The following is a 25,153-nucleotide window of genomic DNA, read 5'->3' on the forward strand; positions in this document are numbered from 1 at the left end:
CCCTCTGCCATTCCTCCTCTCCTAGGTACTCCCCCACCCCTCAGGGACAGGCCAGAGGCAGGTGGGCGTGCTCACATTGATGCAGAAGAGCGTAGTCATGCGGTGCAGGTAGTTGGGGTCCCCAGACATGGCCAAGACCTTGGGGATGATAGTAGCATGGGCCCACTCCTTCCCAAACTTCTCCACCAGTTTCTTCAGGTTGCTGGTGGCCGCCTCGCGGATGGCATAGACTGCAGAAGGATGAGGGACAGGGGGCGGTGATTCAGAGGTGAAGGACTGACTCGGGTGGGGAGTCACAGTCACACTCACTACTGCCTACCGAGCAGCCCTAGGTACCAGGCCACACACGAACGAATAAACTCCAAGAGAAAGAAAGGGCTTGCTGTGTGCTAAATGTAGGGTTTTCTTTCCACGCAGTACCTCCTCAAGAGCTCCAAGATACAGACGGGCACACCGAGGCTCTGAGAAGTGATTTGCCCAAGCAAATGATTTAGTACTTAGTACATGGAATGGAGCCTGCCTGTTACAGAAAAATGTTAACTTTTATTTTTGCCACTCTTAGTGAAAACAATGAGCAGTTCTCACAATGGCCTTGAAAGGCTGGGATGAGAAGTCCCATGTTTCACAGAATGAGCGTGGGCTGAAAGATGGCAAGTGACTTGCTTAAGCTTCGACAGCCAGGAGGTGGGATTCAAACCCAGGCTGTCTGCTTGGTAGCCCTAGGACTCTCGACTGTAGCAGGCAGCCCCTGGGTGACCCCTGCGCTTCTCTGGGACTCCAAAAAGCAAGGAGCTGGTCCGCGTGAGCATCTGACAGCATGGGAGAGTGACTCTAGCCTCCCCCACTCTCCCCACCTGCCCCAGACAATCCGCCCCTGCATCCCTCCTGGAGCCCCAATCTCCTCCCAGAGACACCAGAAGTACTCACCATGATCTACAAGCCAGGCCATGCACAAGGAGTTGAGCTTCTCATCGAAGAACTCCACCCCCTGCAGAAGACAAGGAAGTAAGGGATCACGGGAGACTGGGTAGTTTCCAGCAAACCTCAGGGAAACCACACCCACCCCAAGAAGCTGGGACACTGCTCAGCTTCACCTGAGGGGCTTTTTCTCTCTCCTCTCTCTCATTTAATTCTATCCGTCTTATAAAGGCCCTATTTCCTGTGTACCTTCCTCCGACTCCCCGGACAGTCCTCACACCTTCCACTGAGCCCTCACGGCCCCCAGGTCCACCGGCACAGCCCGGGACACACTGCACTGTGACTAGACTCCACCGTGCACCTCTCCCAGGGCAGCGTGCCTGGCACCAGGCCTCCGCACTCACCAGCTGTCCAGCCAGCAGAGGCATGTACTCAATGATGGCCAGCCGCACTCGCCACTTGGCATCCTCAGCCAGCTCCACAATGGCGGGAAGCAGGGACTGGGACAGCTGCCGGATGCCAATCACCTCGTTTACGCAGTCCAGGTTGGAGATGATGTTCAGCCGCACCTCCGGGCACTGAGGAGAGGATAGAAGGGTTCTGAGAGAAGGCCAATGCACACAGAACCCAGGGCAGGGTGAAAAGAGCTCAACCACACCAACCTCGTATAATAAACATCTCTGCAGGGCAGACTACCACTGCCCAAGGCCAGCTCCCGGCCCTGGGGACACGTTAAAAGCACACACAAAGCAAGCAACATGGATTATTAAATGGGACAGCTTTTCAAATCTCATCATAGAAGCACAAAAAATGTTTAGCCCTTTTGAAGAATCTGCAGGAATCACAGTGCAAAAACATGGTACCCTGGGAAAAACAGACAAGATAATAATCCCAGCTCTGCCAGTTGCTAGCTGGGAGCCCTTTGGCAAGGGACTTAACATTTCTGGATATCAATGTGTGACACAGAAACGTCCATCTAATCCCAAAGGGTGGTTGAGGCTACTGAACTGCCTGATCCACAAAGGGCTTGGCATGTGGGAGTTTATTACTTTTATCATTTCTGTTACTTTTACTCTTTCTGCTAGTCTTTGAGCTCTGTAAGGAGCACGTCTCATATATCCTTATGTCTCCAGTACCCAGCAGAGTTTCTGGACCATAGTAGGTGCTCAATACATCAGCTGAAAGAAAAAAACGAAGGAATAAAGAAATATTTTTGAACCACTAGGTGACTACCAATATTATGAGCTCTGACTTACAACATGTGCACATATGCAGGTATGTGCACTTTTCCAAAGTTCGCTTTACACCACTTTGAGTTTATGAAAGACCTACACTGGTGTCTGCTTTTGCTAACCAAAAGAAACCCAAAGAGGGTTTTTGCTTTTACGAGAGAAAAAAATTGCTTCTTTGCTCTACACCATTTCAACTTATGACAGGTTCATAAGAACGCTCTACCTTAGGAGAGCAGGGAAATCTGTGCCCCCATCTGCTTCTAAAAACCTTTGAAGCAACTTTTAAGAAAAGGCACATAAACACAATTAACTCCTTGTCCAACATCATATATTCCTGGGGCAGACACCACAGTTAATTTTTTCTACATCTCCCTCTGGGAGCTGTGGGGTAAGGAAGCAAGCATTGAAATGAATCCGTGAACCAAATGAGCAAGTGTGCAGTAAGGGGTTAACTGGACAGGTCTAGGCTGTTCAAACTTGGCACATTCCAAAGGACTGGCCCTTGACCAGCTCCTGGGAGATGATCTCTAAGCACCTGGAATATCCAAACTGATCAAAGGGTCTTTGTTTACCTGGGGGCCTTGGGCCATGCCAGATAGAGTATGCTAATAATGTGATTTATGGTGAGGACCTTGGGTCATGTGGCATCAACTTGACCTCTACAGAGGCTGGAGACACAGTAACCTAAGGTCAGCCACGCGAACGGCTCCATTCCATGCCTATGTGACCAATCCCCAATAAAAACCCTGGAAACCAAGGCTCAGCGAGCTTCCCTAGCTGGCAGTCTCCTCATGTGCTGTCACATGTTGGTACTGGGAGAATTAAATGCACTATGTATAACTCCATTGGGAGAGGATAACTGGAAACTGGCGCCTGGTCTCATGCACCTTCTTCCTTTGCTGATACTAATCTGTATCCTTTCACTGTAATCAACAGTGACCATGAGTATAACAGCTCTTCTGAGTTCCGAAGGCTGTTCAGGCAAATCACTGGAGCTAAGGGTGGCCATGGGGACTAAGACTCAGCAAGCAATGAAGAAGAGCAATGGCAGCCGCTGAAAAGACAAGACAGCCTCAGCTGCTGGCTCCAAAGTGAGATTGCCCAAAAGGCCTCTCCAACAAATCCTTTGAGAAAAGCACCTAAGTCCTGCTTTTCAAAAATAATAGAGTCCCCTTTAGGAATGAAAGACAGCCAATTTCCTACTACCTAGTCTGAGAACTGAAGAAGACTCTCAGAGCCAACACAACTTCCCCCTCCCCTTCACTGGATTAATGTGTTTCTTCCTAAAGCCAAGGATACTCAGGGAGACAGGGAGAGGGAAGGAATGTCCCAGGGCTCATCAACTTGTTAGTTTCACTCTTTTTCTGTTATATTCCTTTGAATCTTCTACTAGATAGAGCTGCTGCAAATGTTCATGAAACACTGTTTACATAAATAACATAAATGATTTAATTTTAAGTTTACTTCTTTTCTTAAAAGTATATTATATCCAATGATTATAAAAGCCTCAACTGTCATAAATGGCGGAGGGGTGTGCACAGCAGGGGACTCCTATGTGAAGAAATGAACTGCTACAATGTTCCCTCCAACTTCCTAGTGCACCGCATACGTGTGCCTTGTGTGTGTGTGTGTGTGTGTGTGGTGTACGTACGTTCGTGTGCATGTGCATGTATGTCAGGGCGAGGCCTCTGCAAACACAGAAGTTACACTAACAGGTCTCACACCAGCCTGTGGTATCACCATCTGCCCAGTCCCCACCAAGGCAAACAGCAGGGGGCCTGCGAGCCCCAGGCCCCAGCACGGCCCCCCCTACCTCTTGAAACCAGCCGCGCCCCCCTCCCAGACTCCAGCAGCAGCCTCCGGTCTGGTCTCCCTGCACCTCTTCGGCTGCAGCACTTGCATCTCCCTTCGACACGTCTCAGGGCTCCTTCCCAACACCCAGATCTGCTCCGCCTCCTCCACCCCAGGTACAAGTCCACACTGCTTCCCTGGCTGTCACCCCATGGCCTCTCCAGCCATCGCGCGGTGCTCTCTCTCATCTTTTGTGCTCCAAGCCAAATAAACAGCTAGCTGAGGTTGGTCCCATGACTGGCTCTGGCCAATGGGGTGTGAACAGACAGGATGGGTGCCCCTTCGGGGTCTTACTGTTGAGAGGGCGGGGCCCGCTGCTGGTCGGTGCCCTCTCCCTTCAGCCACCTCAGACCCACAGAGTGCCAAGGTCAGCAGGGCCAATCCCCCAGTGTAGGTCCACCCCACCTCTGGACTGTTGTGAGAGAAATAATTCTCTACCTTATTTAAGCCGCTGTATTTTGGGGTCTCTATTACAGCATCTTAGCCTGAACTCTGATCATCATGAATGTATCACAGCACCTGTATGATCAGGGCATCATGGGACTGCCTATCTGTCCCTCTCCACTGCCAGTCTCTGAAGGTCCTTGAGGAACAAAAGTGTCTCGTTTTTTTTTTTCTTGGAATCCCCAGTGCCCAGGAGAAAACGACTAGTACAGAATAAGGGCATGCAAAACAAATGCCTAATAAACAAATAAGCTAACGTGCAGTCCATCATGCCCACAAACATTCAACTCCTTGGCAACCTGGGTGTTTGTTGAAGATCCTGGCGAACTGGGAAAGCAGCCGCCCCACCTGTCCCAGCCAGAGCACAGAGCCTTCCAGGTGCCCTTACCTCATCCTTCAGCTGAGCCAGGAAGAGGGGCAGGAGGTGCTCGATGGTGTTGTCTTTGCCCAAGATGGGAGAGAGGCCCATGATGACTGAGGCCAGGGCTGACTTGACATGTTGGTTGGCGTCTGACACCAGCTCCTGGGAGGGAGAAGGAATGGGGGAGCCACAGGGTCAGTGGCCAAGAAGACTCCAACTCCTAAGAAGCCCTGAGACACAGCCTACTCTCGCCATCTCAATCCAGGGCAGGCTTAGTGTGCACGGGGAATTGCAGATCCATACATGTCCGGCCTGCCTGGAGTTCAACGACCCCTGTTCCCAGCAGCTTTCACCCCAATCCCAAAGCTCTCCGGATGAGGAGATCCAGTGAGCTTCGAGGGGGAAGCACTCCCCGCCTCCACGTTCAGCCCCGAGCCTCGGACTTTGCCTGCACTCAGGGCTCCTAACTGCTCCAAACGCAAGACCGCCTGGCCCTGGAAGGCTGGGAACTCGGTTTGCATCTGGCTGCCCCTAATGCCCAATCTCCATCCCTTCTTTCCAGAAGGCTCAGATCTGCTCTATTCCTCCCACCAAATTCCCTGTTACCTTGATGCAGGGCAAGATCTGGGTCATGATCACATTCTCCCGACAGTCAGCTGAGAGATTTTCACAGAATTCTGTGGGCAGGGAAATGGAGGCGGCGGGAGGTAAGACCCGATGTCCTAGTTTTGCCTTCAGCCTCCCGGACACCCACCCGCTTACTGTGTCCTGGTCGCCAGCACCAACCTTTGACCTTGTGGGAGGCTGCGGCCCTCACCTCGGCCTCACAGTCTTTCATCAGGTTCTGGAAGGCAGGGACCAGGTCCGTCTTGGTGATCTCAGGCCCCACCGCTTTCTGGAGCTGCAGAAAGGGAAGGTCAGGGGGGGGTCAAAGGGCTTGGCAGGTATTCTAAATGAATGAGAACAAAATCAAAGATAAAGGCACCAGGAATGGGGTAAAAACAGTCCTTGGAATCACTGCTGAGATGTAATGCCAGGGCCACGGGGGTGACCTTGGCCAAGTCTCGGAGCCTCTCTGAGCCTTGGTTTCCTTGTTGTATGGTGCCGAGTTGGGCTGGGTAGTGCAGTGGTCACGAGCATGGCTCTGGAGTCCATCTGCCTGGCTCAAATTCTTACTCTTACTTAGCACCTGTGTGACCCTGGATGAGTCCCCGTACGTCTCTGAGCCGTACCACGAGGGTACTTACTGCACAGTACTGTTGTCTGCATTAGAAATAACTACAGATCTCCTTCCTGTTCAGGGTTGGGTTTTCTGTTATGTGATCCAAAAACAGTCTAATGATGTGTGCTGGCTCTCACTTTTTGATTTAAATATTTCTGTGTTTTCTAAGACTGGTTACCAGAGTCCGTGTGACTTTTGTAATTAAGATGAAATACTAAGGGTCAAGAGGGAAGCAGGCATGCTAGGCCCTCCGCATCTCATGACACCAGGCCAGAAGGGGTGCACAGGTCCTGCTGGCGTGCCGCTTCTGGAGGCCTGGGGGGAGACAGGGCAGTTCCTGACCAAGGGGAGAGGTGAGGACCCCAGGGGCCTGGTGCCCATCTCTCCAGTGTCCCCTCGCCCCAAAGCCAGTCCCAAATGTCCTTGCTCGTACTTGCCCTCACCGCCCAGTGTCCGCTGCCCACGCCAGACACAGTCCCTACCCCAGCCCTCACCCACTCATCTTCCAGAACCTGCCTCAGTGCTTCCAGGCCCAGGAACACCCGCCAGCCCCACACCTGTCACACTTTAACATTACATTTCCCTCTGTCTCAGCTGGCCTCCCTCTTCAGGCTGTCTGTTCCCTGATGGCCAGGGATGTACTGAACTCACCGTACCCCAATGCCCAGCAAAGAGCTGGTGCTCAATAAACCTACTTTTGCGATAAGCAAACTGAGATTTCTGTGGAAAGAGCACTGTCCTGGGACACGTGGCATCTTGTCCCTGTTCTGCCCGCCTGATGGTGTCACTCTGACCAGTCTAACCTCTGGGTTGTGTTATGGGGCTGAACTGTATCTCCCACTGAAGTCCTAACACACCCCACACCTCCCTGGAACCTCAGAATGTGACTGTACTTGAAGACAGACAGGGTCTTTAAAAGAGGTCATAAGGTAAAACAAGGTCATTAGGGTAAGCCAATCCAAAATGACTAAAGTCCTCATAAGAAGACGAGATGAGAACACAGACACACAATTAAAGACACGGGGAGAAGACAGCCATCTACAACCAAGGAAAGAAGTCTCAGAAAAACCACCCCTGCGGACACTTTGATTTTGGACTTCTAGCCTCCAGAACGGTGGGGAAATAAAGTACCACCCAGTCTGTGGCACTCTGCCACAGCAGCCCCAGCAAACAGACCGTCTTCCCTTTTGTAAAAGGAGATAAAGTTCGATTAGGTCAGGACCACATACATGCTACCCTTTCTCTGCTCCCGTGGTTCTCTCCCACAGAACCTTAAGTTGGCCTCAGAACCCTTCAATCAGGATTGGCAAGTGAAGTGAGATCCAAATGGATGATTACCGAGATCTTACCGCTTAAACACCCGACGATTCCCCTGGGCTTCACTAAACCCCAGCTCCTATATGCGGCCCCTCCCCTTTGCCTGAGGCCTCAGTCTCCACATCTGTGAGACAGTGCCAACAGCCCCCTCACGTACCTCTGTGAACTTGTCGGCCACCATGTATCGGACGCGCCAGGACTTGTCCTCAGCAGCCTGGCGCAGGGTGGGCATCACCAGGGCCTCCAGATCCTCCTGGGGTAGGAGCTGGGCGATGTTCACACACGCCTCCACCGCTAGCAGCCGCACCGAGTCCTGAGGAGAGGATGGGAACAAGGAGGGTGCAGCAGAGGCCCCATCAGCCCTGGGACGCCCTTTCAGACTCAGGGTCCACTGGAGGGAGACAGAGGAGAGGGGCGTGGAGCAGACCCCACCTGCTCGTCAGAGGCCAGGTTGGAGAACATGGGGATGATCTCGCTCTTGACGTTGTCCAGCTCCAGCACCTTGGCGAACTCCCCCAGCTTGGAGGCTGCGGCCCGCCGCACCATGGGGGTGTCATCTGAGCACAGGTTCCGGAAGTACCTGGGGGTTGGGATGGGGCTCAGGAGGGACCCCTGGGATCCCAAGGCAGCAGGCAACACCATGGAGGGCGAGCACAGACGCTGTAGTCACGCAGTTCCTGGCTTTGCCTGGGTGACCCTAGGCAAGTGATGGCCTCTGAATCTTCCCAGCCCTACACAATGGAGCTGATAACAGTACCTACCCTACAGGGTCGTTATGAGGGTTAAATGAGACAATGTGCATGAAACAATCAGCAGCCTTTCTGCAGTAAGTCCATAGTGAATGGCAGGTACTGATTATATTATTATGACCACATAAAATTGCTTGGCTAAGGTGCTGGGCTGGGGCTACTCAAAGGTTTTCCCTTCCAGCAGTGACTGCTCCAGTTGGAGATGCACGGGGGCACATGCGGCCCTCTACGTGCCTGCAGGCAGCTGTAAACCAGTATTCTGGCAGGAGTGATGGCTCAGGGCCCGGGTTTGCTGCTCAGTGGTTCATAAAGATGGTGGATGGACAGAAGTCCAGAGGGAGGGGAAACACACATTAATAGAAAATTTTAATCCAATTAAAAATATTTTCACTGGTTCTTCTGGAAGCCAAGTCTTACATGCAAGCAATTCCCTGGGGTATCAAGCCAAAGGGGAGAAGGGTAGTGGAGGAGGAGGCCTCCTATCTGCCAACCACAAACAGGCCTAAGATAGCATCACACATCACTTGTCGAGTGCTTCTGTGTACCAGATTCTGTTCTAGGCATTTTGTATGTAGTAATTCTTTTAAATCCTCACAATAACCAATGGGAGGAAGAACCATCATTATCTCCACTTCCTAAATGACCAAGAGGCAGCGCCTGGGTTCACACCCAGCTGTGTCCAGACACCACGTCTCTGAGGGGTGGGCAGAGGGGAGTGGGGGCTGGAAGAGCTCTGGGGCCTTTGGGCCCTGGATGGGCCTAGAGGGGACCGAGGTTTGAGAGAAGGGGACCAAGCAGAGGGAAGAGGCTGGGTCTTGCCAGGGGACTCACTGTCGAAGTTCCGCCTTGACGGCACTGGACACGCGGGGGTAGCAGACGGAGAAGAGGCCGCAGGCCGACGTGCGGGAGGTGAACCAGTCGCCGCCCGCCAGCCGCTTCACGAGCGGCACGAAGTGGGCCTCAAGGTCGGAGGGCGAGTGCTCGTGCGAGATGGCCCGCAGGGACTCCACCGCCTTGTCCCGCACCACGGTTTCCTCCACCGTGGCCAGCGACTCCAGGGGTGGCTGGGGGGCAGAACACGAGGTCACCGCCCAGCTCCCTCCCCCCGCCCCACACTGCTCAGCTCCTCCAACAGGCCTTCCCTGACCCCCCCAAGCCAGCCTGCCTTCCCTGAAGAACCTCTTTCACAGGACCCTGAAGGCGCTTCAGTGGGGTCCACACACCTCACAATTATACACGTCGCTTTCTGAGGAGAGGGCCGCAACTGTCATCAGCTTCTCAAAGTGCAGGAATCATCACTGATGTTGACTGGAACATCTATTTACTACATGTTCTGAGCAGGGCCACAACTCTAGGGGGGCACTGGTTCTAACTCACTGAATCCTACGAAGCAGGTCCCATGAAGAGGAAACTGAGGCACAGACAGGCTAAGTAACTTGCCCGAGCATAACAGCCACAAGCCAGGATCTAAACCGGGCCAGCTGGCTCCAGAACCTGCAAAGGGCTGACAGGCAATTGCATCAGGATCTCACAATACGGGGGACTTTGAGGCTCGCGACTCTCACTGGTTTGTTACTGTGAGGCCTGGAGTGATCACGTTCCTTTACGGACATTTGACTGGCTCACCACCGTGTCCCCCGAGCCCAGCAGACCTCTTGGCACAGGGCAGGAACTCGGGAATTACTGACCTAATGAAGGGAGACTCAATTTACCCTAATCTGTTCAAAAAAGATGTGGAGGTCTGTGGTCTGAAGTCCAACCTGCCCTGACAGGTAAAGAAAGTAGAAAGAAATGATAAATGGAAATGCTTCCAGGGCCCATGCAGGAAACAGAATTGAAGCAATGGGCAAAGGTGACAGGTGCGGACAACCGAGGCAGAGACTGGGGCAAACTGGAGAGCATACAGTCTAGGGAGTACAGCTGCTTTCCAGCTCTGTCAGCTGTCACCACGGGGAAACATGGCCGGTAAAAGCAAAGCTGGTTTCCCAAAAGCAGCCAAAAGGGGCAGGTTTTTATCTGTGAAAAAAACCTCATTTAACACATGCTCCAACATGGATAAACCTTGAAGACATTATGCTAAATGAAATTAGCCAGTCGCAAAAGACTCCATATTGAATGACTCCTTTACGTGAGGTGTCCAGAGCACAGGCACACCTTGTTTTATTGCGCTTCACTTTACTGCACTTTGCAAATACTGCACTGTTTTAAAAAATGAAGGTTTGTGGCGTCTACCAACTCTATCAATGTCATTTTTCCAACAGCATTTGCTCACTTCAAGTCTGTGTCACATTCTGGTAATTCTCTCAATATTTCAAACTTTTTCATTATTAGTGTATTTGTTATGGTGACCTGCGATCAGTGACCTTTGATGTTACTATTGCAAAAAGACTACAACTCGCTGAAGGCTCAGATGATGGTTAGTATTTTTTAGCAAGAAAGTATTAACTAAGGTCTATGTACCTTTTTTTGACAGAATGCTATTGCACATTTGATAGACTACAGTAAAGTGTAACCATAACTTTTATATATACTAGGAAACAAAAAAATTCATGTGACTCGTTTTATTGCAATATTCACTTTACTATGGTAGCCTGGGACCAAACCTACAATATCTCTGAGGTATGTCTGTAGTCAGATTCACAGAGACAGAAAGTAGAATGATGGTTGCTGGGGGCTGGGGTAAGGAGCTTGGGGGTCACTGGTTAATGAGTACAGAGTTTCTTTGGGGAAGATGAGAAAGTTCTGGAGATGAATGGTAGTGATGGCTGCACCACAACGTGAATGTACTTAACATCACGGAAGAGTACACTTAAAAATGGTTAAAATGGTAAATATTATTTATAATTTACCATGATAAAAAAAATCAAAAACAGAATTTTTAAAAACTCATTTTAAAAAGGTGGCAATAGGGGCTTCGCTGGTGGCGCAGTGGTTGAGAGTCCGCCTGCCGATGCAGGGGACGCAGGTTCGTGACCCGGTCCGGGAAGATCCCACATGCCGCGGAGCAGCTGGGCCCGTGAGCCATGGCCGCTGGGCCTGCGCATCCGGAGCCTGTGCTCTGCATCGGGAGAGGCCGCAACAGTGAGAGGCCCGCATAACACACACAAAAAAAAGGTGGCAATGGGGGCTTCCCTGGTGGCGCAGTGGTTGAGAATCCGCCTGCCAATGCAGGGGACAAGGGTTCAAGCCCTGGTCCGGGAAGATCCCACATGCCGCGGAGTAACTAAGCCCATGCGCCACAACTACTGAGCCTGTGCTCTAGAGCCGGTGAGCCACAACTACTGAGCCCACGTGCCACAACTACTGAAGGCCGCGTGCCTAGAGCCCATGTTCCGCAACAGGAGAGGCCACCACAATGAGGCCTGTGCACCACGGCGCAGAGTGGCTCGCGTTCTCCGCAGCTGAAGAGGGCCTCCGTGCAGTTGCGGGGACCCAACACAGCCACGGGAGGGAGGGAGGGAGGGGGCAATGATTCACAAGGAAAACGTAATGCCATGCCTGCCTGGGGACCCTCAGTGTGCGGCCTGTGTCACAGGGACACGCTCTCGTAGGGTTCTGGGTGCAGGACTGGCTCACAGAGGTGTGGTTGCAGACGTGGTGTCACAGTACTGCAGGGACCGGGTTCCTCTTATTTCCTTGTTCTCCCACTACCCAGGCTGGCACACAGGAGGCACTCAATCTTCCATTTAGAGCCCCTCAGTAAATATTGAGTAATAATTGATTAACACTTAGCAAGTGACTGTAAGTGAAACTTATGGTAACCTGCCACGATAACAGAGGCCTGGGGACCAAGGCTAAGCAGTAGTTACATCACCCAAGGATCTCTGCCCCAGTGGGTTACTGCAGGGAGAGGTTCTCACACTGTGGTTCCCAGACCACCCACGGCTGGATCACCCAGGAGGCCTCTCCCAGCACAGACCTAAAGAATCAGACTCTGGGGGCAGGGCCCAGGAAGGTGCACATTGAGGAAACCCCAAATGATGCTTTTGCATAACAAAGACCCATTGCCATGAGGCCTCTGTGCAATGGAGGGTGGGGTTCTCAAACCTGGGGAGGGGGAAAGGCGTGAACCTCCTAAAATCATCTCTACTCGTTTGAGGAGAGGGTCTGGAGTTTTCATTTTCATCTAAGGGACCCATGATTCCAAAAGGGTTAAGAGCTGCTGATACAGAAATAATCCTCACACTATACCTACACGGATCTCTGTGAAATTCCATCTCACTCACACCGCAGAGAACGAGGGCCGGGATCGGGTCTGACACACCTCTGGGTTCCCGGAGCCCACAAGTCCTTGCTCATGTTCATGGAATGAACAGGTTGCAAAAGAGCCATTTCCTGTAACTTGTCAAAATCCACCTCCTCCAGGAGCTCCTCCTCGACAGCTCCCCCATCCCATCTAACCCAGATTAGCCGCCTCTTCTGGGTTCTAAGGGTCCCTGGTTTCCCTTTATTCCAGCTCGGATCAGCCTGTGGGGCAACCAGGAGCCCTCTGAAGACAGTACAGAAGAGTGGTAGTGGCAACGAGTTGGGGGCCTGGGTTCAAATCCTGGCTCTGCCTCTTCCCAGCTTGTGCCTCGGTTTCCTCATCTGTGAAATGACACCAGCACGAGTCTCACAGGGTCGCTGCAGGACACAATGGATTACTGTACATAAGGCACTCAGAACACACGCTGCAGGTGCTGAGTGAGCTGAAGCTATTCTGACCTGACTTGCCTGCGGGTTCCCAGTGTTGCCTGGCCCAGAGGATCCTCACGGATACCAGTCCCAAAGGTCACACATGACTGCTCCCCAAAGAGAAGCATGGGATGACAGGGGTTTCCCTCATTGGGAATGATCAGTGGAAGACCCTGACTCGGCAGGGGAAGGAAGCCGGGTTCCAGCCGTTTGTCTGCAGGCCTGTGGCTCTGGCTGAAGCTGTGGGGTACTCAACAGTGTTCTCTGCTCCTGAATCCTCTGAGAAGCTGCTGAAAGCTATTAATTCTCTCCTCAGAAAGACTGATAAACACTAGGGGCTGCAGATAGTTCCATGGAGTTCAAGGGACCCCTTTCAGGTAGGTCCAGGGACCTCATCACGTTCCTGGTGTTAAGCAGTCCTGCTCTGTATAAAATGTATGAAATGACCTCATTCACATACAATTTTCTGTGTGTTCATATACAATTATACATGTGCACTCAGGTGAGAGACAGGATACCAGAATCTAATGATAATTATCACAGTTTCTTAGAGTTAATGCTTAATGCATGTTTGGAAGAAAATAAATGACCATATGTGCTCAAATCCAAGACCCCAATAAGCAGCACATTATTTCACAGACCACTAAAAGGAACAAGGCCTGCTGACAGTAACTGTAAAACACCATCAAGTGCAGATGCCACAGTATGCTAACATGTCTTCAGGAACCATGAAAGAATTATTGGGAGGAAAAAAAAGGAGGCAGAGCTGTTCCACGGCTCTGAAGAACAGTGAGCAACCTCCAAGGGTCTTTCAACCCAGGTCACAGGACTGGAGCACTTCCTCCCTTCTCTTCTCCCAAACAGCAGTTGCTATCAGTATCTGACCATCTCTGTCCCCAGACATCACCTAGCACAGGGTCTCACAGGCAGGAAGTGGGTGGGGCCTGGGGGAGAGTCAACCGGACACACCTGGAATCCCAGCTCTGCCACTCACTAGCCGTGTGACCTTCGACACTGAACCTCTTGTTGCTCCAGGTGGCTGTCTCTACCCCAAAGGGTGGACACGACCTCACAACATATGGCATTAATGACAACGGAGCTACGATCTGTGAGTACTTACTACATGCCAAGTACTGTGCTAAGGGCTTCTTGAGTCGATTCTCAAGGTAAGTTTTAATGACTCGAGGTTAAGTAACTTACAAGTCACACAGCAAGCAGTGGAAGAACCCAGCCTAACTCCAAACTGAAAGCCTCACGCGTCGAGTGCCGGTGGGGCCTGGTGCTGGCCAGGCACGCCCAGTCAACGGTAAGGAGGACACCCGCGTTTTCGTGCTGATGTATTAAATGTCACTGCTGACTTGCCGGATTAAAGTGAATGTCCAAGGCCCAGCTGTTCCGAGAAAATGACCCCAGCCTCTCCTGCACTCTCCCCTCCCCGCCCTGGCTGCCAGGACCATGGGTCTGACCCCGCCAGGGCCAGGCAGGGGCCTTCCCCACCTTCCAGACTCACCAGCAGGCAGTGCACGTACTCAGGGCCTCCGACCAGAGTGGTGAAGGTGCCCAGCTGTTCCGCCAGGGCCAAGAGGACCTCATCCTCATCGTAGATGGTGTCTGTGGGACAAGACAGACTGGCTTACAGTTCCACCCCAAGTATGACCCCACCCTTCAGTAACCCAAGCTGGGAACAAGCAGGCTCCACTCTGCTTCCTCAAACTGGCAGCCACCCTCCACCTGGGTGGGCAGAGATGAAGGCAGAGGCTGGGGGCAGCTGACAGAGTGCCCGTGGCTAGGTGCGGGACACTGGGGGAGCGAGACCACCTCGCTGCATCCCAGTCTCCACACCTGTAAAATGGTGCCAATCCTTCCACTGCAGCGACGGCCAGAGTGAGGAGCAAACGCGACCACGTGTATGAGCACAGAGCCTGGGAAACGGGAGCTCTTTTTGCTTCTACCCTCAGCACTGTTCCTCTGCCAGGAACTTCGTTCTCTTCAGCCTGAGAAAGTCTGCTCTGTCCTTCGACACTTGGTTTAGCTACCGCTTCCTGGAAGATTTCCAGGATGCCACCCTGACAGGTCAGGTCCCTTCTCTAGGCTCACTGCCCAACCAGGCCACCCTTATCAGACCTCACTGCGGGCTATGACCACCCGAGTCCAGGACTGGCTCCTCTGTGCCCCAGCTTCTGCCAGAGATGAGCACAGTGGGCACTCAATCTGCTCAACTTTGCTGAAAGAAGGGACGATTGTGCGCGAAGAGAACTGCTCTGTCCTAACACCTAAATCCAAAGGCCCTTCTCAAGCTCCATCCTCCCTTTGCTGAGGCGATGGGAATGACTATGGCAGAAGACGCTAGCATCCCTAGCATCTAGGCTGGCATCTCAGCTCCCTGAGTGTACGTGAGGCATATGCCCATCCTGTGGTAGGTTCAAATCCTGCTCTCTTGTTGGCTGGGTGTGTGGCAACTCACTTGGCCTGAGACTCTTTTCTCATCCCCCAAATCACAACAACAGCGTTGTTCTGAGCCTGAAGGGAAATAACTGCTTTCTGTGAAGAGCTCAGCTTGGGCCCAGCACGAGAGTTAGTGCTTTACTGAACTCTGGCCGGCGTGGCTCTGGCGTGTCCTGCTCTCAGGCTCCCTCCCAGCCTCGGTTTCGCCGGCTCCCACTGTGGACAGTTCAGATCACCCTCCCTGTTCTGTTCCTTTCCTGGAGACCTTAAGGACATCCTCAACTCATACTCAACTCTACCTCCAGTCCAGACTCCTTGGCCAAGCTGCATCCCTGGAAGCTAAACATACGGGAGCTGCCAGCACCTCAGATCTCCACCCTTCCCACCTCCACACAACTGCCCTCCCAGCCTCTCTGGCCCAGACCCGTCAACCCCACGTTAACGTTGCCCCTGCGTCTCTCCCTGCAGCCCTCACCATGCAAAGCGCCACGTTCAATCCTGGCCCCGTCCGCCCTTCACTCCTGCCGGCTTCCCTCCAGGCAGCCTCCCTGCCACCTCCACCAAGAAACTGCCCGCAGCACGTGCTGCGTGGAGCACCGGATCCGCCAGCCATCCTGTGAGTTAGGGCCTGCTTTACCCCCTCTGCAGAGAGGGGAGCTGAGGTTGGGAGCGGTGGAATGGCTTAGCCAGGTGTGCCCAGCAGGTTGGTGGCACAGCTGGGTTTCAAACCCAGGTCCTTCCAACTCTTTTCTCTACAACATTTTAGCCACTGCTTTACACTGCCATACCACACTCCCTGTACCCCTTGCCCCCGAGGCCGTCCGGGTCTCAGCGTTCTAAAGCCTTCAAGTCTCTCCAACAGTTCACCAGTGGAAGCCACTGGTTTGAGGTCATCTGCTCAATGTCACGTGTGCAGATGCCTCCTCCCCATGTGGTGTTCAGAGGCAGATACCCCTGAGCTCCTCAGTCATCAGCTGTGACTGTGGGCAAGTCCCTGCACATCCCCTCAAGCCTCAACTCCCCCAGTGTGAAATGATGAGGGGGTGAGAGTCCCTGCCTCCCTCCCGCCTCCCAGCACCATCACTAGGCCCAAGTGAGAGGATCAGAGATGAAAGAGTTTCACTAGGGACAAAGCACAGCTAACTCTGAGCCTTTACTGGCGATTTTAATTAGTATGAACTACGAAGTCATAATAAGAATGATGGGAACAGAGGATTTACCATTAACTGGTGATCCAGTCTGTATTAGATATTGTGTCAAGCGCTTTAAGTACATCTTCACAGACAGGAGAGCACAGGAACGGTCTAATCGCTAACACCTCAGCAGCACTTACCACATGCTGAGCACTTCACGTGGGATCTTATTTCATCTTCATATTAGGTTGAACTATTAATGCCCTTCTCACACATGAAGGATCGGAGGCGGGCAGATATGAAGTATCTCGCCCAAGGTCACACAGCTAGAAAGTGGTAGAGCTAGGATTTGAGCCCAGGTAGTTGGGACCCAAGTCTGTGCTATGAGTCATTAACCAACACTGTCGAGTTTGGAGCCAGCGTGACTTGATAAATATCCCCTCTGGAGCACCTCCTAACTGTAGGACCAAATAAGTTACCTCATCTCTCCATGCCTCGGTTTCCTCATCTATGAAATGGGGGCAGCAGTCTTACCTACCTTAAGGAGTTACTGTGAGATTAACTCGGACAACAATGGTGGTGTACATTTACTGAGCACAGCTCTATGTGAACGAACTCAATCCTCACAAGCAAGGGTTTAGAACACCACCTGGCACATTAGGTATATATATAGTAACTGTAGGCTGTTATTGTTATTATTTAATGTTCACAACATGCTACATCACATGTCGACTATGCCCATTTTACACATAAGAACTCTATGGAACAGTGAGGTAACTCGCCTAAAGTCACTGGAGCTTCGATTCAAACCTGGCTCTATCTGCCTCCAGAGCGCTTTTCACCAGTCCCTGCCCCAGCCCCAGCACCCGGCACACGGCACTTACAAACAGCTTGTTAAATCCAGAGGGGCTTCTCTTACCTGGCAGGAACCACCCCCGGGAGCCCCCAATTGACCTGGGCCCCAGGAGGACCCGTACCTGTAAGGAAGGGCAGAAGCTCACTGCGGGTCCTTTCAACCCCGAGGGCCAAGGCGATGGTGGACAGCTTCTTGATGCTGTTGAGGCGAAGCTAATGACAGAACGAGAAAAGGAAGGGAGAATGTTAGCAAGTCCAGACTTAAGGGAGTCTGACACCTCTGGACCCAGTCAGCCCCTGGAAGCCTTGCTAAGCATGTGTGGGGTGCTGAGTAATAACTTGGCAAGTCTACCAAGTCACTCTGTGACCCTGGGTCATTAAATTACAATGGCAGCAGCAGCCTCAGCAAAAGCACCCGGTGGGTCTCACTGAGCCAACACCCCTCGTGGCACTTTCGAGGACCACCCTGTCCGACACTGCACCCGCCTCCCCACCGTCCCCACCCTCCTGCTTTTGCCCCCTCCTGCGCTCAGCAAGGCTAACACACTGAGCCTTGGATTCTAACAGCGGTAGCCACGTTCCCAGCTTACTCTGGGCCCAGTCCCAGCCCAAGCACTCACTTGCACTGTCTCATTTAACTCTCACGACAAGCAGAGGGTTACAAGCCCTGCCCCAGAGAAGAGGAAACGGGCTCAGGGAATGAAAGTCCCTTGCAAGGGTCACACAGCTCAGATGGTGTAGAGCGGGATTGTAACCAGGACTGTTGGCTAACAGTGATAACAGAACAAACAATACTATAATGGCGGGCAGCCACCAGAAGCTCGGGGTGACAGGTCTTCTCACAGCCTCTCGAAGGAACCAACGCTACTGACACCTTGATCTCAGACTTCTGGCTTCCAGAACTGAGAGAGAACACTCGTGGCTGTTTGAAGCTACCAAAGATGTGATGCTTTGCTGTGGTGACCCTCGGAATCTCACACACTCCGCTGACACACAGCGGGTCCCAGGCTCAGCCTGTTGGTGTTAGGACCGCATTTGATCCTCTCATCCCCGGGGGCATGACTAGCCACCTCTCCACCACCATGGAGGCGCAGAAAGCTGCCTGAGCGAGCACTGAGACCCAGCCCTAGCTGCTGCCATCTGACTGGGAAACCTCTCTTCCTGTGTCTCCATCCTGACAACAGGGCTGCTCGGCTGCAGCCGGAAGGCAGTGAGCTCATGTGTGTGAGTGGAAGGCGACGCCCTCAAGGGTGAGTAAGCCGCGCCAGGCCAGGTCAAGCGGGAATCCTCCTCCCGGAAGGAAGGAAAGAATGAGGAGGGACCAGGTCAAGGAGAGCAGCAAGGGCTCCCGCAGCCTATTCTTTCCCAGGCCCCACGCAGCTGCGAACAGGTCTGCAAGTGACTGGCGTCCTGCATCCCCTCTGCTTTAAGGGGTTTAAGACTCTCTTTGGGAATCACAATGATGAGAACCTCAAGAAATGCTATGGTGGCCTCACCTCAGAAAAACACACACACCGCACTTTTCATACCACGTCACTGGGTTTTTGGACCACCTGGGCTTGAGGTAGTCCAAGCACTCACCATCCTGGCAGTAAAAGGATCTTCAGATTAAGTACTACAAGGCCTGCATCTTATTTTTAGCCCAAAATTAAATGTATATAAAGACAGACCTACAGAAACAGATAAACGACTCAAGATGGTGAACACGAACACTCACTGAATCTGAGTGGTAAGCACACCGGTGCTCACTGTACCGGTCTAGAGGTGGGCAGACTTTCTGTAAATTGCCAGGAAGTATTTTCAGCTTTGCAGGCCACTCGGTCTCTATCTCAACCACTCAACTGTGTCTCTGTAGCACAAAAACAGCCAAAGACCCAGACAATATGTAAGCAAGTGGGCATGACTGCATTCCAATAAAACTACACCTGCAAGGCTGCGGGGCAGAATCTGGCCCACACGCTGTAGTTTTCTGGCCCTTGTACTAGTCCTTCGATGTTCTGTACGTTTGAAATTGTCCTCAAGAATATATCAGAGTAAGTATTGACTTAGTTGCCTGTTTCTCTGTCACCTCCAAGTTGAATCTCTGTGTTCTTCTCTCAGCTGGGCTACATGGAAAAGCACACGTGGTCCAGGACACAGGATGCTGGCAGGGGATAATCATAATGACAGTAACAATAGCCGCTAGCATTTACTGATTGCTTACTATGTGCTTGGCGTGGATAATTAATACATTCACTCCTTAGAACTGTGCTCTGAGGTGGGTATTGTTACTAGAATCCTCCCTTTTAAAGGTAAGCACGCTGATGTGCAGAGAAGCTGTCACTTGGTGGAAGGGTGCAGAGCCGTGTCCAGAAGCCAGACGCCCTGACTCTTATTAATCTCAACATCACACTGTCATTTAGGAACGATGCCCAGGGAACCGGCCCAGGAGAATCAGGCCAACTCTTCCATGGTGGACAGCCCCCTTCCTTCCACTGCCGTCTCTGGAGATTCTGCTTTTGGTTTTAAGAATAGCTGCTGGTTTCTTCGGCATAAATGGCACCGTGAACGCTCAAGAAAGGCAGCAACAGGGCGGGCTTTAGATACACTATCTGGGTTCAAGGCTAAGCTGCTTTTCACATTAGCTGTGGGAACTTGGGCCACTCTTTGTACCTTTTTGAGTCTCAATTTTCTCATCTGTGAAATGGGGGACTGTAATAATACCTATCCTTTGTACTTTGTGAGTACAAAGTGACATGATACTGGGAACAGCCTCGCACCAGAGGAAGATGAGTAATGGCAGCTATGGCAACCTTGCTCGATTGACGGCACCCTGATTTTCGTCCACGTATCAAGGACACATGCAGCAGCTGGCTAGCTGTCCACCGACGTCTCGTTTCCCTTCTCTCACAGTGACAGAGTAATAATTACAAACATTTCCTTGGTACTCACTATGTGCCAGGCAGTGTTCTAGGTGCCAATGTTTTCACTCATTTGATCCTCACAACTGTGAGGTAAACACAGGATCACCCATTTTGGGGCAGAGAAAACAAAACCTCACACAGCTCTCAGGTGGCAAGATTTGAACCCCAGCCACTTGGCTCTGAGCCAATACTATCAATTCGTATTTCTGTTTTCTGGTGTTTTTCAGTTGGGGGGTGCACTATGAACCCCTTAGCAGGTTTTTAAATGATCACAATTTTGAAACAGAGGTGAGCATAAACAGCACTAGAAGTATCTGCAACAGCTGAAATGAGCTCTGAAGAGTCATGATTACCACTGGTGACAGAGTCATAGGTTTTGCTAACACTATTTCTAATACGCTATAATATACTAGTACGTATAAATGTAATTCATAATAGAAGTTAAATTTGAGTTAGGGACTGGTGAAAATAAAGATGTTATTTTTCTCATCCAAATTCTTGGACCTGAATGCCAGATGGGCCCCATGTTAAGAGCTCCTGCACTGGGCTATACTGCCACTCATAACCTCTGGTTTTCACCTGTGCACATGAACCCTCGGCAAAGATATTTCTGAATCACCTGTGCATTTGGATATGACCATGAGACTAATGTCTGGCCAGTGGGAATGGTGTGTGTGACTTCTAGAAGTGTCCTTATGGGGAGACGGGGTCATATCCTTCATCCTTCCTTCCTGTTTAGAATGGGGCTATGATGGCTGGGGCTTCAGCAGCCATCTTGGGGTCTTGAGATAACCTGAGAATGGGGAGGGCAGGATGGAGACCAAACAGAGAACAAGGTGTAAGAGCCTGGGACCCTAACACCTAGAGTGACACACCAGCTTGGATTGCCACCAGACTTTTTGACTGTGAGTCAGAAATAAACTTCAAGCTCATTTAAGTCTCACATATTTATAGAATTTTCCTGTCATTTACAGCCAACCTTAATCCCAACTAACCCAGTCAATGACCTAGTTCTGGACACAAAGACATAAGGACAAATTGGCCAAGGAGCTTCCAGGAAAGATTTTCCTCTTTGACAAAAGGGAGGAGGACAAGAACCGGCTCCTTGCCCCAGTCGGCCCCTGCTTTCAGTGTGGTTCCACGAGGACGTAAGACAGCAGCTGATGCAGCAATCTCGTGACCACACGAAGCAGGTCAAAAGAACTGCATGCTCTAACCCAATTCTGTGATATCCTTGAGCTGCTGAACTTGTTATATGAGGCAAAAGTGAACCCTTATTTAAATGACTGTTGGTTGAGTTCTCTGGAACGTTCCTGAGAGAGCAGCTATTAAAATCAATAAGAAACCTTCACTGTCCCTTCATCCAGTTGTAGCCATAAGAGTTCACTGTGCACTGTCCCCAAGCATGTCCCCACCAAGACCTACCACACTGGTCATCTATGGTTCCATGGCCAAGCTTATCACCATGGGCTGGGGATGCCTGCATCCCCAGCAGTCCTCAGGCTAGTACATGAGACATAATAAATAAAATCTCCCTTCCCACCACTACATCCACATAGAAACACTACTCACTTTTTAAAACCCACGTCACGTTCAAGCCATGGAGCTTCCCTGACATGACCACGTACAGTATGAGCCCACAGGTAGTACATATTCCCTCCACAAGCCGAGTAAAGCCCGAAGGCCCTCCTATGGACTACAAGGCCCAACATGACGTGGTCCCTGTCCACGGATCCACTCTCACTTCCCACGCCCTCCTCTTGCTCCCTGGGTTCCTGTCACAGTGGTTCCCTTGACAGTAACTAAAATGCAAACGTATTGTTAGCCCAGGTCTTCACACTTGCTGACTTGCTGCTTCCTCAGCCTGAGACACCCTTCCCCACAGACAGCCCAGGGCCCTCTCACTGCATTCATGCCCCTGCTTAATCCTCACCAATGACTACCCTGGGTAAACCAGCACGCCCCCGTCACTCTCTATACATCTTAACTCATCACTTCCGACATATGCAGCTGATCCTTGAACATGAGGGTTAGGGGTGCCCACCCTCTCCGCAGCTGAAAACCTGAGTATAACTTACAGTGGTCCCTCCGTATCTGAAGTCTCCCATCTGTGGATTCAACCAAGTGTAGATCATGTATCACTGTAGTATTTACTACTGAAAACAACCCACATAAGTGGACCTGCACAGTTCAAATCCGTGTTGTTCAAGGGTCAACTGTTCTTCTTTGTTCACTGTTTATCCTTCCCCACTAGAATGTGGGCTTCACAAGGGCAGGGACTCTGTCTTCTGTACTCTGTGCCCCAAAATCCCAGGAGAGCGCCTGGCAAAGAGTTAAGAGTCCAAAAGAATCTGGAGGAATATGCTCCGAACTGTTACTGTTTGGTAGAGCTGGTGGCTGATAATGAGCAGTGTGGAGGGGTCTGCAACACGGGTGCTTTAACAGTGACCCTAAGCCCAGGAAAATGCTCAGTGGGCCACACAAGTGCCTCTTCACCTCCTATCAAGTCCTAAACATCGGGACTTCCCTGGTGGCACAATGGTTAAGAATCCGCCTGCCAATGCAAAGGACACGGGTTCGATCCCTGGTCCAGGAAGATCCCACATGCTGCAGAGTAACTAAGCCTGTGTGCCACAACTACTGAGCCTGCGCTCTAGAGCCCATGCGCCTAGAGCCCGTGCTCTGCAACGAGAAGCCACCGCAATAAGAAGCTCATGCACCACAACAAAGAGTAGCCCCCACTGGCCACAACTAGAGAAAGGCTGCACACAGCAATGAAGACCCAACAGAGCCAAAAAAAAAAAAAAAAAAAAAAGTCCTGAACATCCTTCCACCTCATTCCATGAAGAATCATGTTTTTAAATGAACATAATGTGTGTGGGTATGTGTGGGTGGATGGGTGTGAAAAGTTCTGCATCACCCAAGAGTGAAATGGGCCCCACAATCTCTTTTTCTGGAGCTTTTTTTTTCTTTTTTAAAGTAACGAAGGAGCCAGTACTCTGGCTTCACCAATCAGCTAAGGGTCTCCAGATAAATCCCAGGCACCTCAAAGCTTGAGTTTCCTCACTGTAAGATGGTTATTACAACAATGCCTGCCTCACAGGATTGCTGGGACAATCAAATAGGGAAGACACAGAGACAGAGCCCGGCACGTAGCAAGCACCCAAGTGTTAACCATTATTCTCATCGTTATTTCTCACATATTTGTATTTCTTGAGCAGGGTAAAGAAAAAGGTAAATTGAAACAGAAAAAGTAATCTCACCACCTCCTTGGAAACTGCAGCACAAACAAATACTTCCCTAGCAGTTTGCCTGGTGTTATAATTATTTATGGATGTGCCTGTTCCCCCTTTTGGAAGGTGACTTGCCTCTGGGATGAAGAAGGGACACGACTACTACCAACTGGTGATTCCTGAACCTAGTACTGGGCTGGGCACATCAAAAAGCAAAAATATAAATATTTTTCAAGTTTTTAAAAATGCAGGTCCCCCAGTGAAGGCATGGCAGAGCCTGAAACTTGAACCCATGTTCTTCACCATCACCCTATACCAACTTCTTTTTAAACTCTCAGAGGGCAGCCTTATTCCTAAGTTCTGCTTCAAATCCCCATGTACTCCTTGAAAAGAAGTCGGAGCCTGTGCTGTCATATTTCTAAGATGAGGACACGGGCATGCTGCCACGATGTCTTTGACCATGGTGAATACCTGCTGTCCTTACATTTTATCTCACTTAATCCTCACAACAGCCCTGCCAGGTGTGTCTTCCACCCTTTTCCTCATTTAACAAGAAAATCAAGGCCCAGAAGAGTTGAGTAACTTGTAAAGTGGCCAGTCCAGGATCTGAAACCCTGGAATGCGTCCACCCATGGCACTGCCTCCTCTGTGTCTCCTCTGGGCCTACACGCTGTGCCCACAGGGGCCCAGCTCGGTGGTGAAGAGTGCTGCCCTGAAATCCAGTGTCCTTGGCTAAGTCCTAGTTTCGGTATTTACTGGGTGGTGTGACAATGACTGAGTAGCCTTATGTAAAAAATGGGAAGAGGGCTTCCCTGGTGGTGCAGTGGTTGAGAATCTGCCTGCTAATGCAGGGGACACACGTTCGAGCCCTGGTCTGGGAAGATCCCACATGCCGCGGAGCAACTGGGCCCGTGAGCCACAATTACTGAGCCTGCGCATCTGGAGCCTGTGGTCCGCAACAAGAGAGGCTGCGATAGTGAGAGGCCCGTGCACCGCGATGAAGAGTGGCCCCCGCTTGCCACAACTAGAGAAAGCCCTCGCACAGAAATGAAGACCCAACACAGCCAAAAATACATAAATAAGCCAAGCATTTGAAGCCCTTTAAAAAAAAAAAAAGGGAAGAATTTCAGACTGAAGATTCATAGTCACATTCAGAATCTGATTTAATTTAAACAAGCTAACCGTAAAAGAACATTTCTGGAACAATCAGAGAAATCTGATTATGAACCGACTACTAGATGATACCAAAGAATCACTGTAAAAACTTTGTTAGCTGTGATAACGGCACTGTGGTTATTAAATGTCTGTTGCTTTATAGGTGCATAATGAAATACGTAGGAGAAAATATCTGGGGCCTGGGATTTATTTTTAAAATACTCAGTAAAAAAAAAAAGGGGGGAGGGGAGAAGGATGAGGGACAGGTGAAAAAATGTGGTAAAACTTTTAAAAAACTGCTGAATCTGGATTTGGTACTATTTTCTCTGTTGTTTGAAATTTGACAATCAAAAAACATTTACTGGAAAGAAAACTAGCACCTATCTCAGATGTGTTTTGTGAAGACTCAACGAATGCACACAAAACACTTAGCAGGCTGGCATACAGCAGGGTTTCTCAACCTTGGCACCACTGACCCCTGGGCCATCCTCTGCGGTGGGGAAGGGCCTGGGCAGCGCGGGATGTCGGGCAGCATCCCTGGTCTCTCCCCCACTAGCTGCCTGCAGCACTCCCCCCACCAGTCGTGACAACCAAATATATCCCCAGACATCTGTCCCCTGGTAAGAACTGCTGCTCTAGAGTAACCATTAGAAGAATAGCT

At 51.0% G+C, this 25,153-nt stretch overlaps 1 protein-coding gene across 3 annotated transcripts in view; it reads right to left on the bottom strand.

The window, feature by feature from the left end:
* PPP2R1A (protein phosphatase 2 scaffold subunit Aalpha) overlaps positions 1 to 25,153 on the bottom strand; it is a 37,605-nt gene that overhangs the window by 8,439 nt on the left and 4,013 nt on the right. For 2 of the 3 annotated variants that reach the window (XM_060131193.1, XM_060131194.1), the window contains exons 2-12: positions 17,324 to 17,414; positions 14,279 to 14,379; positions 8,926 to 9,158; positions 7,778 to 7,925; positions 7,503 to 7,658; positions 5,593 to 5,707; positions 5,413 to 5,483; positions 4,834 to 4,968; positions 1,323 to 1,496; positions 928 to 988; positions 76 to 230 (exon numbers count right to left, since the gene is read on the bottom strand). In XM_060131193.1, coding sequence (XP_059987176.1) covers positions 76 to 230; positions 928 to 988; positions 1,323 to 1,496; positions 4,834 to 4,968; positions 5,413 to 5,483; positions 5,593 to 5,707; positions 7,503 to 7,658; positions 7,778 to 7,925; positions 8,926 to 9,158; positions 14,279 to 14,379; positions 17,324 to 17,414 — 1,440 coding nt within the window. The remainder of the gene's footprint in view (positions 1 to 75; positions 231 to 927; positions 989 to 1,322; positions 1,497 to 4,833; positions 4,969 to 5,412; positions 5,484 to 5,592; positions 5,708 to 7,502; positions 7,659 to 7,777; positions 7,926 to 8,925; positions 9,159 to 14,278; positions 14,380 to 17,323; positions 17,415 to 25,153) is intronic. The other variant, XM_060131195.1, reaches the window with a different exon arrangement.

Source organism: Lagenorhynchus albirostris, chromosome 19 (genome assembly GCF_949774975.1).
Source record: "Lagenorhynchus albirostris chromosome 19, mLagAlb1.1, whole genome shotgun sequence".
In the NCBI taxonomy this organism is placed as follows: Eukaryota; Metazoa; Chordata; class Mammalia; order Artiodactyla; family Delphinidae; genus Lagenorhynchus; species Lagenorhynchus albirostris.